This window comes from Arachis hypogaea, chromosome 18 (genome assembly GCF_003086295.3).
Source record: "Arachis hypogaea cultivar Tifrunner chromosome 18, arahy.Tifrunner.gnm2.J5K5, whole genome shotgun sequence".
NCBI lineage: Eukaryota > Viridiplantae > Streptophyta > Magnoliopsida > Fabales > Fabaceae > Arachis > Arachis hypogaea.
This window is the reverse complement of record NC_092053.1, coordinates 133,542,759-133,561,768: the sequence shown is the minus strand read 5'-3', so window position 1 is coordinate 133,561,768 and position 19,010 is coordinate 133,542,759. Positions and strand designations below refer to the sequence as shown.

Here is a 19,010-nt window from a genome sequence, read left to right as displayed (position 1 = left end):
TATTCTCTTTTTTTTTTTTTTTTTATATATATTCATTTCTTTTAATCTTATGGTAATAATATAAGGCATGCCATATGCCATGCTGTATATAGGGGGACCATAGATCTCCATGAGAAGAAACTGATGCCTATATATATAATTTGCTTATTTAATTTGGTATATGCTTATATTTAGAAGCATGTATCAATCTATGTCCAAATAGATGCAGAATTTCACTAGTTAAATATCATATAATATTCAATAAAACCAACAAAATCAAAACAAATGATATATTATATTATAGTACTTAGTAGGCTCAGGTCAAACTTTGAACTAATTACATATTTAAATTCTAACCTCATATTCCTTCTTTGTGTGACTTGTCAGGAAAAGGCTGAAATTTGAAAAAGAAAAAAAATTAGAGGTTTGAACTTTGTGAGGTTATCTCCTTATTTTATAAGTGATTACTAGTTGGAAAATATTTTATGTTAAAATGATAATTAAAAATTATTAAAGATTTAATATATTTTTTAAAATTATTTGAAACAACATATGTCTCTATTTTAATTATCATTGAAAACATGTCAATAGTTGCAAAGTTGAAATCCAATGGGCTTTTAATGTGTCCAAAACCTGTAAGGGAGTTATGGATGCGAGAGTCTTGGTAGTTTTTGTGTTAGGCCTGCAAGTCTAGAAAAAAAATTGAAAATTCATTATTTTGGAACAATAAAAAGTAGTAAACACGTACTAAATGATCAAATTTTTTTTTTAATATGACTAGTATTTTAAATTTTAATTAAATTTAATTCGGTAAATATTTTATATTTTTCTAAAATTAGAAGATATATTATTATTCTCTCTCATGTATTATTGCATATAATGTGTTTATTTTGCATATTCTTAAAATATAAAATTAAATATATAAAAAATTATAATTTATTCTCTCATTTCTAAGAGTACCAAATAAAAAAAAAATACTGGAGTACTTGTCATTTAATTAACTATTAAGTATTATTACTAGTGGTAGTCTCTAATATATTAGGTTATTGTTTGCTCATATTTAATTTGAAGAACTTATTTAATTCAATTAAAATTTAAAAGACATTAATTTGCATAAAAATTAAGGAACAAAACTAACTAATAAACATTTACTCCATAATAGCATCTAATCAACTCGTACTTCAAGGCACACTAATGGAATTAAATTTCCATAACTAACTAATAAGTCTCAGGGTTCCTCATAAGTCCTACAAATATATATAGCAGTGTCTAATTAAAATTATATATTCATATATAACTAAGTAGCAAAATTACTACAAAAATAAGAATTAAAAAGGAAGTTGGGCAACTGCTGACGAAACAGAGGTAGAGACGGCTACGGTGGCGGCGACGACGACGGCAGCGTTGTTACTCTCAGCATGACAAAGTTGGCGGAGCTTAGTAGGGACATACCAAATGGAAAGGCGAGGATGAGCATTGAAGATGGCATCAATGTCCCAGCCCTGGCGAGCAGCTATCGCAACTAAAGGCTTGTAACACGCTTGCCTCCAGGCGCCAACGTTCTCGCCTCTCTCCTTGAAGGTTCGTCGGAGCTCGTTAGACGCGTCCTCGTCGAGGCAGTGCAGTGCATAGCAATGTACGTAGTGCCTCATCTTTGGCTTGTTGATGTAGCTTGCACCTGCTTTCTTTGCATACCTGAATACTTGATTTGTTACCTGCGCTACCAAAATTCGACAACAAACAAATGTTATCTCATCCTTCTAATAATATTAAAGTATAAGTCCACCAAACCCGAATAAACTTAATTAATTTAAAATATAAATTTTAAAAATAAAATTTATTTTTTTAATCTATTGTTTAAGTCAGAAAAAACATTGTTATATGATGGAGTTATATATACCTAATGTGAATGTGAATTTTAACTCCATCATTATATGATAGATAAGAAGTCAACTATATTATGGTAATATAATTCATCTTGCAACATCTTTTACTAATGGGTGTATGTGATATTGTGATATCTCAAAAGAATAATCATAAACAGTAACCTACTTATTGCCTACACCCATGCACATCAAAGTAACATTGAATAGAATATGGGCAAAGAACAATTCATCAAAGTAACAGAATCACAGGAACTGATGGATACGTGTCAATTAAAGGGAGAGGTGATTGTGATTGTTATGAGTGCATGCTAGAATCTAAGAAAAGATGCAATGCAATGCATGACTTTGACTAACGTGTGTTAATGTGAAAAGTTAGGGTTACTAAACCCTATATATATGGTTCTTCTTTGTGACCGGACAATACATTTCACCACCGTAAGGATGCAGAATCTCAGTTTAAGAGTGGGACCCTCTCACGAGACTCCCTGACTCGTCACGTGTTCCTTCTTCTAAGCAACACAAGGAACCATCAAAACTGCAGAGACTTACTCTCACTCTCAGAAACCAAAAGATAAAAAAGGACAAATATAAGAAAAAAAATTCAATTTTATTCATTTTTGGAATAAATTCTTTTTATGCATGCATTGATATCAATATTGATTTCCTACCCTATTAATTAAGTTTGGTTTATAAATAAAATAATTAATATGTATATCCGATGATTTAAAAATATTTCTATGGTTATCAAATAGAATTTATATATTTAGACAACATTTTAAATAATAAATTTATAAATTTATTAGTTTTTATGATATGAAAATATATGCATAATTATAAAACTATTTTTTATTGTAATTGCAAAAAAAAATTGAAGTATAAAAACAGAGAGTTTTATATTAGTATAGAATTTTACAATGCAACAAATACACAATTATAGGTGATAGGATAATTTTTTATTCTATCAATCCAGTGAGAACATTATTTTTTTTAACCACATTGTAATAAATATAAATGATAATGTAACAATTATTTCACGTATTATATAACAGATAATGAATCAAATCAACAACCAAAAAAATTGATTTACTTCACGTATGGATAACATTAATTAATGTAGCAAATAACAACGAACAAAGAAGGTAGCATAGGAGAGAGTTAGGGTCATATTATACCTTGGTGGGGCATTTTTCCCCACGGTCCTTCGCAATGGCTTGAACTTGGATCAAGAACTCACGGCATTGTTCATAGAGATGAAAAAGGTAGTCCAATCCATTCTTCTTGCCACGTGCCACTTCCCCAGGCTCAGTCACTATGAAGGGGTGCTCTCTTTGCCTTTCTCCGCCACTGCCGCCATTGCTCCCTTCAATCATGTCATTCTCTTCTCCTTCTAACTCTTCCTCTTCACCATCCTCGTTGTTGCTTCTATTACTTCCCTTATTATTTATCTTGTTGCTTCTTCTCCTCCTCCTTTCTTGCTGCACCTGCTTCCTCCTCTCTTCTCCGCCGCCTACCACCTCCCACGTACTCCCTCCCCCGCTTCCCGCAGCCTCTTTCTCTTGTTGCACCGGTTCCTCTGATAAACCTGTGTACACATGCAAAACTAACATCGAGTTATCCTATATTTTTTCAGAATAAGTAAAGTATTAAATTCAAAACATTTCCTATATATTAGGATATTATGTTTTGGCTAATAATCAGACCCATTTCACATATATACTTTAATTAATTAATGTATCAATAACATCATATTATTCATATATAATAGGTTATGTATATAGTGTTTAACTTGTAGCATTATATATAAAATGATACAAAGAGAAAAAAACACACACATATATGTTGAAACTATAAGTCACAACAACAAATAAATCATGTTAATTAATAAAATAATGAAATTAAATCTAAACAAGGTATATATGTGTAATATATTTAATTTGTAGCAAGGAGTGTGTATATATTACCAATGGTAGAACAGTAACTTAATATAACAGTAGTCATTCATCAAACTTTTCAAAATGACTAGTGTAACATAGATTGACTCATTATATACATATAAGTATAATGATATGATTATGATATGTAACACAAAAAGATAGTTACTATATGATTAAGGGTTGAGTTTAAGAACTTGGATATTTAATTTATTTGGAAAATGAAAATAGAATGAGTTATTACCTTCTTGAGAAAGAGCGTCAAGGGCGTTGGTGGTGGTATCGGTGGTGCAGAGGAAGTTACGGCGTTTGATAAGCTCCTCTTCCTCAAGACGGCGGCGCTCAGCTCTAACGGCAGCCTTAACGCCGTACCTCTCACCGACGAGAAGGTCCCAGCGGAAGATCTGAGAGAGGCTATTCATCATGTCGTCGATCTCATCGTCTTTCATATCAATAAGAGTCCTCACCGTGAACCCTAGCTCCGCCATCTTCGCCGCCGTGTAGTAGCGTATACCGTAGGCTTGGAAAAGCTCCTCCAGACCTCCTAGGTCAGGTCTCTTAGGCGGCGGGAAGGACACCGAAGAAGGGGAGACAGCAGGGGGAGCAACGGTGTAGTCAAGGATCTGAGGCGGCGGACGAGTGGCGGAGGATGGAGGAGGAGGAAGGACGGTGCGTGGGTCCCACTTGAAGAGGCTTGTTGTGAATGCGTCAGCAGGGTCCATTGAGTGTTGAATGTTGAAGAGAGGGTTTGTGAAGTGAGATGAGAAGAAATGATGCAATGTAATTGTATTTGTGTGAGACGGTTTTGGTACTGTGTTCTAATGTTTCGATCTACATAAATATTTATAGAAAATATTTATAATTATTATTTTTTTAATTTATGATTGATTGTACTCTTTGTTGTATTTATTATGGATATTATTAAATGTACTCTTTTTTTTTTTTTACTAAAGATATGAGACTCGAATCCGCAACCTCTTAATTGAGTATGGGAAGTCTATGTCATTTGAACTATTACTCATTGGCTTATTAAACGTACTCTTTATTGTACTCTTTATATAGGTTTATATTGTAATAAATCAAATTAATATACATCAATTTATATATCTTAGTGAATACATAATAAATCGAATCATCTCTAATCAATTTACATGTATACCTATTGCTAAATTGAATATAGCTGTATTAATTTATATAAAAATGTCCATTAGAGATATGCACTTAAAATTTTTTACGTGTAATTTTAGAATGATTTTAGTTTATTTAGGTGTTTTCTCCTAAACAGCAAGAATGTAACCCTGCAAGCATTATACAATCTCTCACAAAAGACAAAAATCATAAAGTCTGTGGTTTAATTTATTTTTTATATATATTTTATATTTTAATATATATTTTAGAATAAAACACATAAACAAACTAAATAGAAGCTAATATTACGTAATAATCATAATGTAATAATATTACATGATTTATTTGATTGTTTATATATAAATCAAATTTATTCAATTCGATTTACACCTTCTTAGATAAATTAAATTAATAAGATTGGAATTAGTAAGAATATATATAAATCGAAATATATAGCTTTGATTTAGTAGGTCTAGTATATAGTAAAATGTTAAAATGACTAACAGATAGTAAATTGAATGTACAGACTTCGATTTATTATGTTCATAGTAAATTGAATGGATTTAATTCAACTTAAAGGTATTGTCACTATAGCTAAATTGAATGTATTAGTCTCGATTTACTATATATATATATACTATTCAAATTCAGTTGTTTCAAATTACAATTCACAACCTCTCCTATCACAAAAATGCATCCTAGAGAGAAAAGTTAGACAACAACACCAGAAGATTCCAATTTTTTTTCCTTATCATTCAAGAAAGATAAGAAGAGTTCGGGATTAAAAGAGGAATTGAAAACCCTAGAAAACTACTTTGCAGTGAACCCAAGCAGGAAGAAATTAAGAAGCAGAGGATTCTAGAATAGAAAAGATTTCTTGAGAAAAATGAAAACAATGAATTCTATTGAAAATGTAAAATCAAAAGCACACTAAGAAAATCACAAATCTGTATTCCTCACACCTATTTATAATTCTTTAACTATCCACTAAACAGTTCTCTCAATACTCCCCCTCAAACTGAGGCACGATTTGTCTCGAAGTCGCAGTTTGAATCTGTATTTCTGAAACGAACTCAGGGACAATGGTTTAGTTAAAGAATCGGCCACCTGATCTTGAGAGGGTATATTAACAACATAGAGAGATTTTTTATTTACTAAATTCCTTAGAAAATGCAAATCCAGCTCAAGGTGTTTACATCTACTATGCAAAACTGGATTTGCAGCCAATAGACAGGGACTCTGATTGTCACAAAAGATGGTTGGTGACATAGGTTGTGGGATTCGAAGCTCTCCCAAAAGCTGCTGTATGGACATTAGTTCAGTTTGTGCAGCATACATTGCCCTATATTCTGCTTCAGTACTGCTCCTGCTCACCTTTGTCTGCTTGTTACTCTTCCATGAGATCAGATTGCATCCAAGATAAACACAAAATCCAGTGATTGATTTTCTATCATCTAGATCTCCACCCCAATCAGCATCTGAAAAAGCCAACAACCTAAAATCAATAGATTTAGAAAATAATAATCCATGATCCACTGTACCTTTCACATATCTCAGAATTCTTTTTACACTCTTCCAATCCAGCAATGTATGCTGATGCATAAACTGAGATACTTTGTTAACAGCAAAGGCAATATCTGGTCTTGTCATTGTGAGATATTGAAGTGCACCAACTATTGATCTATACAGTTTGGGATCATGAAAAGGTTCTGAGTAATGAGCTGAAAGCTTTGTGTTGGACATCATTGGGGTAGGCATCGAATTCGCAGTCTCCATTCCAGCTCTCTTAAGTAATTTAGATGCATATTTGGTTTGTGAAATGTGAACACTACCTGTAGACAAATATGAAGCTTTCAAGCCTAAAAAATAACTAAATTTCCCCATATCCTTTAACGAAAAAATATTGTTCAATTGATAGATTAATTTATCTAATTCTGCAGTATTATTACCGATAACAATCATATCATCTACATAAACTAACAAGTAAATCACATTAGAATAAAAAAATCTAGCAAACAAAGACACATCAGATCTGGTTTCTTTAAATCCAAACTGTTGAAGAGTAGTAGATAATGTTTTATACCAGGTCCTCGGTGCTTGTTTTAGACCATAAATGGCCTTGTTTAGCTTGCAAACTAGTTGTTCACCCTTTGTAGAGTATCCCGGAGGTTGCATCATGTATACAGTCTCATTTAAGGTGCCATTGAGAAAGGCATTATCAAAATCAAACTGTCTCAATGGCCAATTTAATGAAACATCAATAGTTAAGATAACTCTAATAGTGGAGGGCCTTACCACTGGACTATAGATTTGATCATAGTCTATACCTTCCACTTGATGAAAACCCTGTCCAACAAGTCTTGCCTTATACCTCAGAATATCACCTTTAGCATTTTTCTTTATAGCAAACACCCACTTACTTCCAATAATTGTGGTATTAGTTGGTGGTTCTGTTAATTCCCATGTCTTGCACTTCTGAAGAGCAGCAAACTCTTTATCCATTGTCTCTCTCCAGTGAGAACATTGTAACGCTTCAGCCACAGTCCTTGGAGTATTGTGTAGTAGATCAGTTTGTTGAACAGTCAAGACTTTTGGTTTGAACACTCCAGATTTCGATCTTGTTGTCATCGAATGAGCATTTGTTGAAGAGATGGAATGAAGGATAGTTTCAATACCACTAATAGGAATCATGTCCGGAGAAGAATTGGTATGAGATACTGAAGGTGGGTGACATTCTGAAATTCTGATCTCATTCTCATGACTAGAAGTAGTGTCATGAGTGTCCAAGCCTGAGTGAGAAGGAGATGCTGTATCGTGTAATGGTTCACTTGTAATTTGTAATTCAGTATCCAAATGTATACTCAAAGACTTCGTAGCTTGATTCGATGAAGACATTGATGGTGGAGTTGAATCAATGATGGTAAATGCAGGGGCCTTAAGCTGGCTGCCACTCTCTGGATTATTCTTGGAAGAATCATCTATGCCCAAGGTGTTAGAAAACAATTTTTGATATGGAAAAGTATGCTCATGAAACAACAGATGTCGAGCCATATAAATTTTACCATTTTGTGCCATACACTTATAGCCTTTAAAATTTGAATCATATCCTAAAAATAAACATGGTTTAGATTTGTAATTAAATTTAGTTTTACTATAAGGCCTTAAGAAAGGAAAACACATACATCCAAAAATTTTAAAAAAAAAGTATAATCTGGTTGATGCTTAAAAAAACCTCAAAAGGACTTTTGTTATCAAGAACTGCGGCGGAATCTTGGAGCTGTATAGATGATCTTCCATCGAGAGGCTCTGAATTATTAACATTGCCGTGTGTCTCCATGTGCTATAATTGTCTTGAGTGAGTTTGTCTGAGACAGGTGAGAAGGTCTTCTTGGAAGAGTCAGAGAGGATAATCTCCATGACAAAGATGAGAAAGATTATAGGCTCTAATACCATAAAAGAGGAATTGAAAACCCTATAAAACTACTTTGCAGTGAACCCAAGCAGGAAGAAATTAAGAAGCAGAGGATTCTAGAATAGAGAAGATTTCTTGAGAAAAATGAAAACAATGAATTCTATTGAAAATGTAAAATCAAAAGTACACTAAGAAAATCACAAATCTGTATTCCTCACACCTATTTATAATTCTTTAACTATCCACTAAACAGTTCTCTCAATAAGGATAGCAAACATTCTCTAGAATTTCGTTTAAATTCAAAACCATAGCTAATAGTAGAACTATAATAGATATTTTTTGTTTCCTACTGACACGAGCCCACATCTTTGCTTTTCTATCGATCTCTAGTTCTAATCTCCCTCTCAATCCGATATTATAGTGCCAGTATAGACCAAAATCTCGTTATGGTCCAAGATTCCAAACTGTAGACATGGAGGACGACTCGAATCATATTTAGGATTTTAGAGGCAATGGGGGGAAGGGGGGATTAGCCTAGGGTTTCATTTCAGTTTCAACGAAAGGGGGGGATGAATTAGAATGGCGCCGTTTAGGATTTAAAAAAAAATAAAAAAATTTACCACCCGGACCGGGTCATATAACGCAGCTGGGTCACTGTTTTTCATCAAAACCCGTCGGGTTGAACCGGGTTTCACCGGGTTTGTTGCATGGCCGGTTCAACGAGTGGCTCGGTCCGGTTAGGTGACTGGGTTTCCGGTCGAACCGACCGGGTCGAGCCGGGTTTGATAACTATGTTTAGGAGTATTCATAGATCGAATCGTATCCACAGATCTACGATGAAATCGGTATTCGATCCGAAAATCGTATATCCGATCCGTAGACTGATCGGATCTGCACCCTTCAAGAATCGAATCACGGATATCTGCTTTGCATCCGTGAATCCACATATCCGCACAATAATAATTTAAAAAAAATAAATACATATGTTAGTTATTTTTAGCCTTTCAGAAATTCAATTCGCCCTAACCTAACCCTAATCTCGCACTTTATGAGTTCACGGCGCCGCAACCTGCAACCATTCACTCCCAAGTCCCAATCTCTCACCCACCCTCAGAGACACCAAACCACCCATCGGCCACTCCGTCTTCCTGACCACCGTCGAAAGCTGCTGACCGAAGATCTCATGATGTTTCTCCCTCTTCGTGGCGTGCTTTCTCTCAGAGCTCTTCCTCGCGAAGACGCATAGTTAGGTCGGTCCCATTCGTTGCGTTCTCGCCTGTCACTGTTGCTTCTTCCGTGACTGTGGTCCGTGGTTGGCGGTTCAGACTACTCCCCGCCTCGCTCGCGTTCTCGTTGCCGGGCTCCATCGGCTTAACGTCTTCTGTTCTCTATTCTTAACTTCCTCCGTTTTTTGTTCCTGCCACATCGCCGTCCTCCATAGTTATAATTTATATCGTAGTTATAATTTGGTAACTGCTTTCTGTATTTTGTTATTTTAATAAGTATTTTTTAATTAATAATTGACTAATAAATAATAAATAATCAAAGCTAAAAAATAAAACTTTTTAGAAAAAGAGAAATATTTATTGATTAAAAAATGAATTAATTCCAAACTTTTTCTCTTGAATAAATTATTTGGTTCGCTTATTTTTACTTCAACAAATAAAATCAAAATTAAAGAAACTTTACTTCACTCATTATTTTGGATTAATATAATTAGTTACTACATAATAACAAGATAATATTAATAATATTTAAATTAGTAAGTACAAAATAATAATAATAATAATAATAATAATAATAATAATAATAATAATAATAATAATATGTTTGGCATAATAAACTATACTTTATATAGTGAGTAAATATTTAAATTGGTCTCTAAAAAATTATGCGATCTCCAATTTAGTTTTTGAATGATTTTTTTTGTCAAATTCATCCCTAAATGATTTTAGTTTAGTCACGTTAGTCCTTCCGTCACTTTCTACGTTAACGGCGTTAACGGAAAGTAATGTGACATGTTAAGAGACAGATCAACATTAAAACACTATCGTTTTTAAGGGTGAAGGGCAATGATTGAAACTCCGTCATTTTGATCTCTCTCACTTTCATTTACTCACAAGTCACAAAAACACACAAGACGAAGAGTCTCTCTCTCCTCCCTTTTCCACGTCGCTGAGAAGATGAAGAAGTCTTCATCCCTGTCACCGATTGAAGCATCCGGTGTGGCGTCTCTGTTTCTCTCACAAGACTCTCCGTCTCACTTCCTTTTTGACGCTACTGAAGAGAAGACAAAGAAGCCTTCATCATCGTCGCCGATCGAAGCATCTGGTGCAATGTCCCTGTTTTCTCTCACAAGACTCTCCCTCTCATTTCATTTTTAACGTGCTGAGGAGAAGACGAAGAATCCTTCATCATCGTCACCGATTGAAGTATCCGGCGCAGCGTGTTTGCAAGTTTGTTTGAGGAGTGGCTTCACAGTAATTGAAGACGTGACCGACGACTATTTTTGTCATTGTTTAAGGTTTTATTTTGTTCTGGTTACTAAATTTGTTTTTAGGATTGTGCCGTTGAGAAAAATTATTTCTTGTTAGTGTTTTTTTGTTGGAATTGAAAATCAATTGTGGGGTTAGGGTTTTGCTCTTTGTTGATTCATAAAAATTGATGAAGAATTATTTTTTCTTAATATTAAAGGAGCACTAGTTACCAATTTCTTTTATCATTGTTTATGTTTAATGTTTGTTTTGTTGTTTAGTTTTGGGATCGCATTTTCTTTGCATAATTCAATTTTGTGGAAGGAAAATTTTTCTATTTATTTTTTCTATTACTGAACTTTTCTTTAGGATTGTACCATTGTTAAATTTTGTTTTTTGTTGGTGTTTCTTGGCTGAAATTGAAAATCGTTTTTGGGATTAGAGTTTCGTCTAGTTGCTTAAACATTTTCAATAACTAAAAGTTGATTAATTCCACCATCGCAACCTCCATCTTCACGAACCATCATGCCAGCAACCTCAAATTTTGCCATTTAAACCGCTGCAATTATACTGTATAGGAAGGGGATATATATGCAACATTTTGGAATTAGGGTTTGTTATTTAGGGACTAATTTGACTAAATTTTATAAAGATATTGTATTGACTGTCAATTAAGATATAGAAAAATGTGCTGACAAGTAATTTAACGTGCCACATCACTTTCTAATAATGCCGTTAACGTAGAAAGTGACGGAAAGACTAACGTGACTAAACTAAAATCTTTTGAGGATGAATTTAACTAAAAAAAACTTTTAGAGACCAAATTAGAGATCATATAATTTTTGAGGAACTAATTTAACTATTTACTCTTTATATAATCTTTTCATATTTATTTAAGACCTTGAATTCTAGACTCTTTCCTAACTTAAAAAAAAAAACAATGTAATTGCCATGATTACGAGGGTTAGGACCCTTATCAAGTTGTTTCTTCCCCGGTAGTGGGAGAGTAGTGGTGTTTTCCCGAGACACGTTTTTGGGGGGTTCCTTTCCTTTCTTTTCTAACCTGTAACTTCATGAAGGTTCCATTTGATTTGAAATAAACAAGAGCAATGGCATTTAGTACGAAGATTTTGTTGAAAACTAACTGGACTATGTATATATACTACTGTCTATCTAAGAAACCGAACTAGCTAGCTAGCTAGTTCTATGTGTCTTTACTCTTTACGAGGTTATATATATTACTACTTATTACTTGTAAGAAAAAGAAACAAGATATAATGTTGTTAGCATTATTCAGCTACCTCGGTATTAGTTTTGTGTGCAGATATTTCCTATTCATTCATCCATATCTTCTCATTTTGTGCTTTGACCTTTACTTTTGATTTGACTCTTATTTTCTGCTTCTCTTTAATTGCCTCACAAATGCAATCTATGTTTTTGTGCTCTTCCCTTTATATTTAATTATTTATATAAGGTTTGGAAGGTCCAAATTAAAATTAGAGAAAAAAATAAATAGATTCTGATTTTTTGTTCTGTAGATATTTTTGTCTTTGATTATTAAAAAATATTTTTAAATCCCTAACTTTCATAAAATTTGGACGGATTAATTCTTGACGGAGGCATTTGGACAGAGAAACTGATCCGTCCAAATTTTGTGAAGGTCAGATATTTAAAAATATTTTTCAATAGTCAGAAACAAAAATATTCGCGCGACAAAAGGTCAGCACCTATTTATCCTTTTCTCTTAAAATTAATAGTAATATTTTTAGAACACTTAATAATATTTTTTCATAAAATTAATATACACGCCAAAAAAAACTCTATAGAGATTAAATAAGAGTGAAATATTTAAAGATGGAGATTATGTATGTTTTTTTTTTTCAAAATACCATGGACAAATTTGAAAATAACAAAATATTGGAACGAATTAATTTTTTTAAAATTTATATAAAATAAATACACTGAAAATGAATTATATTTTTATTTTATTTTAAATAAAAAAATATCAATCAAGTGGATAATTTAACAATCATCTAATAAAATAGTGTATGAATAAGAAGTAAGAATATGAATATTATTATAAAAAGTTGAGTCAATGTTGATTAAAAGAATTAATTTGTGATTTTTCTTTACATTATACATAAAGCTAATTAAAACTTAGCAAGTTAGCTTCAACCGGTAATTTAAATTATGTATCTATTATTTTTAATATGACACATATTTAACATTTATTTAATTTACAGTATTCCATAATCATACATTAGTTTTTTTTTTTTGGTATAGAAATAAAGACAGTGATATATTCTGATATTATAATTTTTTATGTTTTTTAAAATTATAAAAGATATACAAATTAAAAAGTCTAATTTTTGTACGTTAATTTTTTTTAACACAAATCAGACAATCTAATTTTTATATTTTTAATAAATCAGACAATTTAATTTTTATTTCTCTAATTAAATTATTTCACATTTAAAAATAAGGTTTAATTACTCTATTAGTCTCTATAGTTTCGTGAAATTTTTAATTAGGTTTTTATATTTTTTTTTAATTGGATCCCTACACCTTTTTTTTTTCAATTAAGTCCCTCTTAGTAGTAATTGACTTAATTTTATAGGGACCCAACTAAAAAAAAGAATTGGTATATGGACCTAAATAAAAGAAAAAAAAAGTATAGGAACCCAATTAAAAAAAAATTTGGTGCAAAAACTCAATTAAAGAAAAAAAAATATAGAGACCTAATTAAAAATTTTGCAAAACTATAGAGACTAGCAGAATAATTAAACCTAAAAATAAGAGTTCAACCGTCCACATTTCTAAAACACTTACCATCCAATGTGAAAAACAAAAATTTCATCATAAATTCATACAATGATAAATTGTGTGTCTAAGATAAGAAGGAAAGTTTGCACATACTTAAAATTCAAGTTGTGCAATGACTGCATTGGGAATAAAGAGAGAGAGAGAGAGAGAGAGTGATTGATGAGATGAGTAATGAAGATTGAAGAGTCTCTTGTCTTTCTCTCTCAATGTATGAGGTGTTGAAGTGGGGAAGACTGAAGAGTAGTGCAGTGGCTTCTTCCAAGAACAAGTACATACAATTCAGCCTTTTTGCAAAGGGAGCCTTTAAAGCCCAACTGGAACAATTGTACTTTCCCTGCATCACTGTATCTCTATGTGTCTTTTCTTTCTTTTTCTTTTTTACTTTATTCATTTATTATTACTTTTTTATTAAATGTTTGCAAGGTAATAAATGTCAAATTACATAAAATAATAATTTTTTTATTATTTTTTAATGATTTAGTTTCAAATATTATATTAGAAACAACAAAAAAATTTAATATATAAAAGTGGACACTTTAAAAAAAAATTAAATAACAAAGTAATACAAGTAGAACATAATAAAATTTTAAGAAAATTAAAGAATTTAAATTTGATCTAAAATTAAATATGATACAAATGATTTTTATCAAGTTAAAAAATTCATAAAGCTATTTGTAAGTTGTCCAACTTGCATAATCAAAGTTTTAGTCAAAATTGAGTAAAGTATCGTTTTTGTCCTCAATATTTGGGGTAATTCTATTTGTGTTCCTAACGTTTAAATCGTCCTATTTATATCTCTAACGTTTGTAAAAGTGATTCAATGTTATCCTGCCGTCAATTACACATCATGAGCCTTTAGTTTGAGTTTTAAAAATCTCTTCTTGAAATTAGAATACAAATGTCTGGGATAGAATCGATGATCTACTCCGAAAAATAGCTCATCAAATGTTAAAACTAATTCCTACAACATTTACATAATTCACTTTTCTAGGGACATAATTGAATCTAAACACAAATAGTGGGTATAATATTAAAATCGACCACATTCAAGTGAGACCTAATTGAGAATGAATACATCCAAGTGAAAATAACTGAAAAATATAATTTGATTTGTTAGTATAATTGATAGTAGGATAACATTGAATCACTTTTACAAACGTTAGGGATACAAATAGGACGATTTAAACGTTAGGGACACAAATAGAACTTACCCCAAACGTTGGGGATAAAAACGATACTTTACTCGTCAAAATTTATAACTTAAAGATAAGTTAACTTAATTACAATCTTTGATTTAGTCAAAAAAAATGAGTTGTTATATAAGTTGATATTTATAAATTTGTCATACAACTTAATAGAGATGAATGTAAAAAAAAAAAGGCTATAGTACACACTTGTACAATTTATGTACAACTTAATCAACTTATAAACCAAATGTATCTTCACAAAATACTATATATAGAGGGTTAAGGTATTTACTAATGTATGTCATATTTTGCATAGAATTAATGAGTGAAACTTAGAGAAAAAAGTAGTAAAATCTTTCATATATATAATCCATTTGTATGAATTTTCATAATATATAAGAGAATATTATAGACTTCTCTATGTATTGTGAGAGAATATAATTTTGCCACTTTATCATATTATTTTTATTATTGTTTATATTCTTGTTTACTTTCATCTATTTCTCGTTTATAAATTATAGTTGTGTAATATTAATGTAATATTAATAATTAAATAATTAAATATAAATATAAAATTATTTTATACTAAAAATATATTAAATATTTAAAAATAATTATATTACGTATATATTAAAATTAATTATAAAATTTAATTATTATTATAAAATATATATTAAAATATAAACATACATAAAAAATAAATTAAATTATATATATATTTATATATAAATATATTAATAATTAATTTTAATCATTAATTTTAATGTAGGAATACTATTTTTTTTCTTTTTGCAAATGATGATGGTTGATTAAACTAAATGAAATTACTGTTTTGACGTTGTATGTTGTCTGAGGACAGGAAACCCTGCAATCTGAAAAGCCCTTTAACTTTAAAAACCTCAGTGAGATTTGATCTGATTCTCTTTTAACACACTTAACAGTAACGAATCATCATCCATCAATGCAATGCCAATGCACTCGGTCCCCATTACAACCCTACACCTCTTTAGCTTCTTACAATATTCATAACAAAATCTTGAATAACGTGTTCCCTCATAATTTCATATCCATCTACATTTCACAAATTAAAGCATTCATTTTGTAGTAGTTGAATTACTATATATTACTGAAAAAATTTCAAGTGTACTGTCAGTATTTCAATTGTTTTAATTATTAATTTTAATTAATATATATTATATATATATATTTTATAATTTAGATCAATAATTAAAATAATTAAAATATCAATGTTTTTGATACACTTAAAATTCTTTCTATATTACTACTGCTATTTAGTTTTCTTTCTACCTAGCTAGCTATATATGCTATCACATTGCACATTAATATGTATTGTGAACATGAGACATACATAGCCCTAAATTTTATTTGTGTTGTAAATTAATTTAAAGTTGTTCATACTTTTGGCTCATCACTTAGTCAGATTTAAAAAAAATGGGGTTTAATTAGTTAATATTATCTATAGTAAACAATTACCTGATTTCATAAAAATCGAACACAGTAATTAAAACACAACTCTACTTATTTAAATAAGTAACTAATTTTTACTATCTCTTCTACTCTTCTAAAAAGAAGATCGTAATAATTTCCTATAAAAAGAATAATAAACCTATTATAAAAGAAAGAACTACTCATTGAAAAATATTCTTATAAGAAAAAACAAAAAAATACTTATTTGTTGAATAGATAATAAAGAGTGAGCAGTGATTTACTAAAGTTATGATTATGAAAAGATGTAAAAGAATTAATTTTTTATTCTTTCAAATATAAATTTATCTACTCTAACACATATATTTTTTTATTTTAATATCTAATTATATTTTTATTTTTTTATAACTATATTAAAAAAATAAAGTCAGGTATTTTTATGTAAATACAGTTTTTTTAATATTATAATTTGATAATCTAAAGTATACTTTTTACATTTTTCATGATTTTATTCATATCTTTGATTTTTTTTATTGATTTTATTTTCAACGCCCATTTTTTGTTTTTTTTTTTTGTTTTCCTCACAGGTGTGGAAGTATTAGAATACTTAGGAATAAATTTATATATATTTTATAACTATTTGCACTCTAATTAATCAATCTTATTTACATGTTTCGATGTGGTTATATCTATTTTAATTTTTTTTATTTTAATAGTTCAATCTTATATATTAGTCTGAACATGCAACTATATTTTTCTTTACAGTGAATACCTTCATTTCTTTTATGAAAAATAATATAATCGGGAAAATTTTCCAATAATATTAATGTGTGAACGATATAATTTTCAATTCATAATTATTATGTATTATTGATCTAAACACACACAATGTTTTATAATTTGCCCTTATTGTATAGAGTGGTAGAGTGTGTTTGAATTTGACATGAGGAGGAGCTTCATTGGTTTTACTTTGACTCTCAAAATTGGAGGGTTTTAACTCCAAGTCCAAGATTTGTTGGATGTTTCTAAAAGGGTGAAAGTTTTGGAAGAGAGTACAAGAGTTTTTTTTTTTTTTTTTACTAAAAAGGATCATCTTTACTCTTCGTCATCGTAATATTATCCTAAGTTTATAATTTTTGAAAAAATATAGTGTTATTATTTTTTTTGTTATCCCCGGTATCTTCAATTCGAACATATAAGTGAACTGATTACTCGATTAGTTATAGTTGGTTAGTGTTATTTTTTGTTGTTGCCCATAGTATCTCTCATTAAAATATTTTTAGGTTGAGACAACATTTAAAAAGTGTTGCCTAAAAACTGACAAAAAGTTGCTTTTGATCTATAGCAGCACTTTTAGACCTAAGGCAACGTTTTTGAGGAGCGTTGCAGATGCGGCCGTTGCCTTAGATCAAGGCAACACTTTTTTGCTTCAACAGGCTAAGAACTAATCTGTTACGGATCTGAATTCTATTGGCCAATAAGTTATTACATGCACAAGGCGAGATTCGAACCTTCGACATTTGTTTTTGTCACCGTAGGATTTCTTTTTTCTCTTTTTGGTGCGGCTGTTTGTAGACTGTAGAGCTATAATGCACGGATACTGACGCAGACATGGGACACGTTGACACACAGACTTTAAAATTTTATAAGACATGGAGACAGACATATATATAAAATATAAAGTTTTTTTAGATAAATTATGATGATATTTTGTTATTTTATTGATATTAAAATGTAAATTATTTTATTAATTATTTTTAATGTCTTATTTTAATTATATAAAATATTTAAAATATTTTTGTTTTAATAAATAATAATATATACTATTTCTAAATTTATTTTAAGAATATATATTAAGAATAAGGTCGAACACATTGATACGTAATGGTATTTAAGAGTGTGAAAGTGTGTCTGGAGTAAAATTTTTTATTTTTGATTAAGATTGAGTTAGACATAACAAACACGTATATTGAACAAGTATCAATGAGCTAGTGTCGTGTCCAAAATATATCTGATACATTGACACGATAATTTAACAAAGTGTCTATGTTTCATAGCTCAATAGTCAACTAAGGATGAACAATAAGCCCAAGTGTACTACACTTTACACTTATGATGCAGTTATGCCATAATTTTTAAATTAAGCCCAAACTTTGAGCCCGATAAGAAACTAGACATTGGACAAAAACAAACTACTACTAGTGAATACATATACACACAATCTCGCACACATGTTCATTTTTTAGTTTTTCTTTTCCCTTTAAATGAGCTTTGTTATGTTCTTGTTATTCATCCAAAAATTAATAGATATTAAAAGGTTGAATAGGAAATGAAAAAAAAAGAAACCCTGTTTAAGTGTAGAACTATATTATATATATGTTTTTGAATCCATGAATTGGACTAGATGCTTGATCTTAATAATTCAACTTTTATTCAAGGGTTTATATAAATAATTTTATGCAATGTCATTATTCTACATTCGGAAACTAAACTAAAATCAATGGTTTAGTTTTTGTGATTCTCTTTAATTTGATGTGATCTATCCTAAGTATTCTCATGAATCCTTCACCATAATACCAAAATATGTTCTTCAAAGTTCAAACCACAACTTCAGTTCTTTTCCCTCATTATAACCAAACACTTTAATTCTAAATTATCAGCTCCTAAAACAGTTTATTCTTATCTAAATTGTAGCGTAATGAATTTCTTCATTAACAATGTTATGACTTAATTAATTTAAGAGT

General features: G+C 30.3%; 1 protein-coding gene across 1 annotated transcript; it reads right to left on the bottom strand.

Moving 5' to 3' along the window:
* Positions 1 to 1,163: 1,163 nt before the first annotated feature.
* Positions 1,164 to 4,585, bottom strand: LOC112771554 (floricaula/leafy homolog). The gene is made up of 3 exons (XM_025816328.3): positions 4,041 to 4,585; positions 3,038 to 3,447; positions 1,164 to 1,694 (listed from the first exon to the last, which is right to left on the bottom strand). The coding sequence occupies exons 1-3, from the start codon at positions 4,516 to 4,518 to the stop codon at positions 1,308 to 1,310; spliced, it is 1,275 nt and encodes a 424-aa protein (XP_025672113.1). The 5' UTR covers positions 4,519 to 4,585; the 3' UTR covers positions 1,164 to 1,307.
* Positions 4,586 to 19,010: the final 14,425 nt, after the last annotated feature.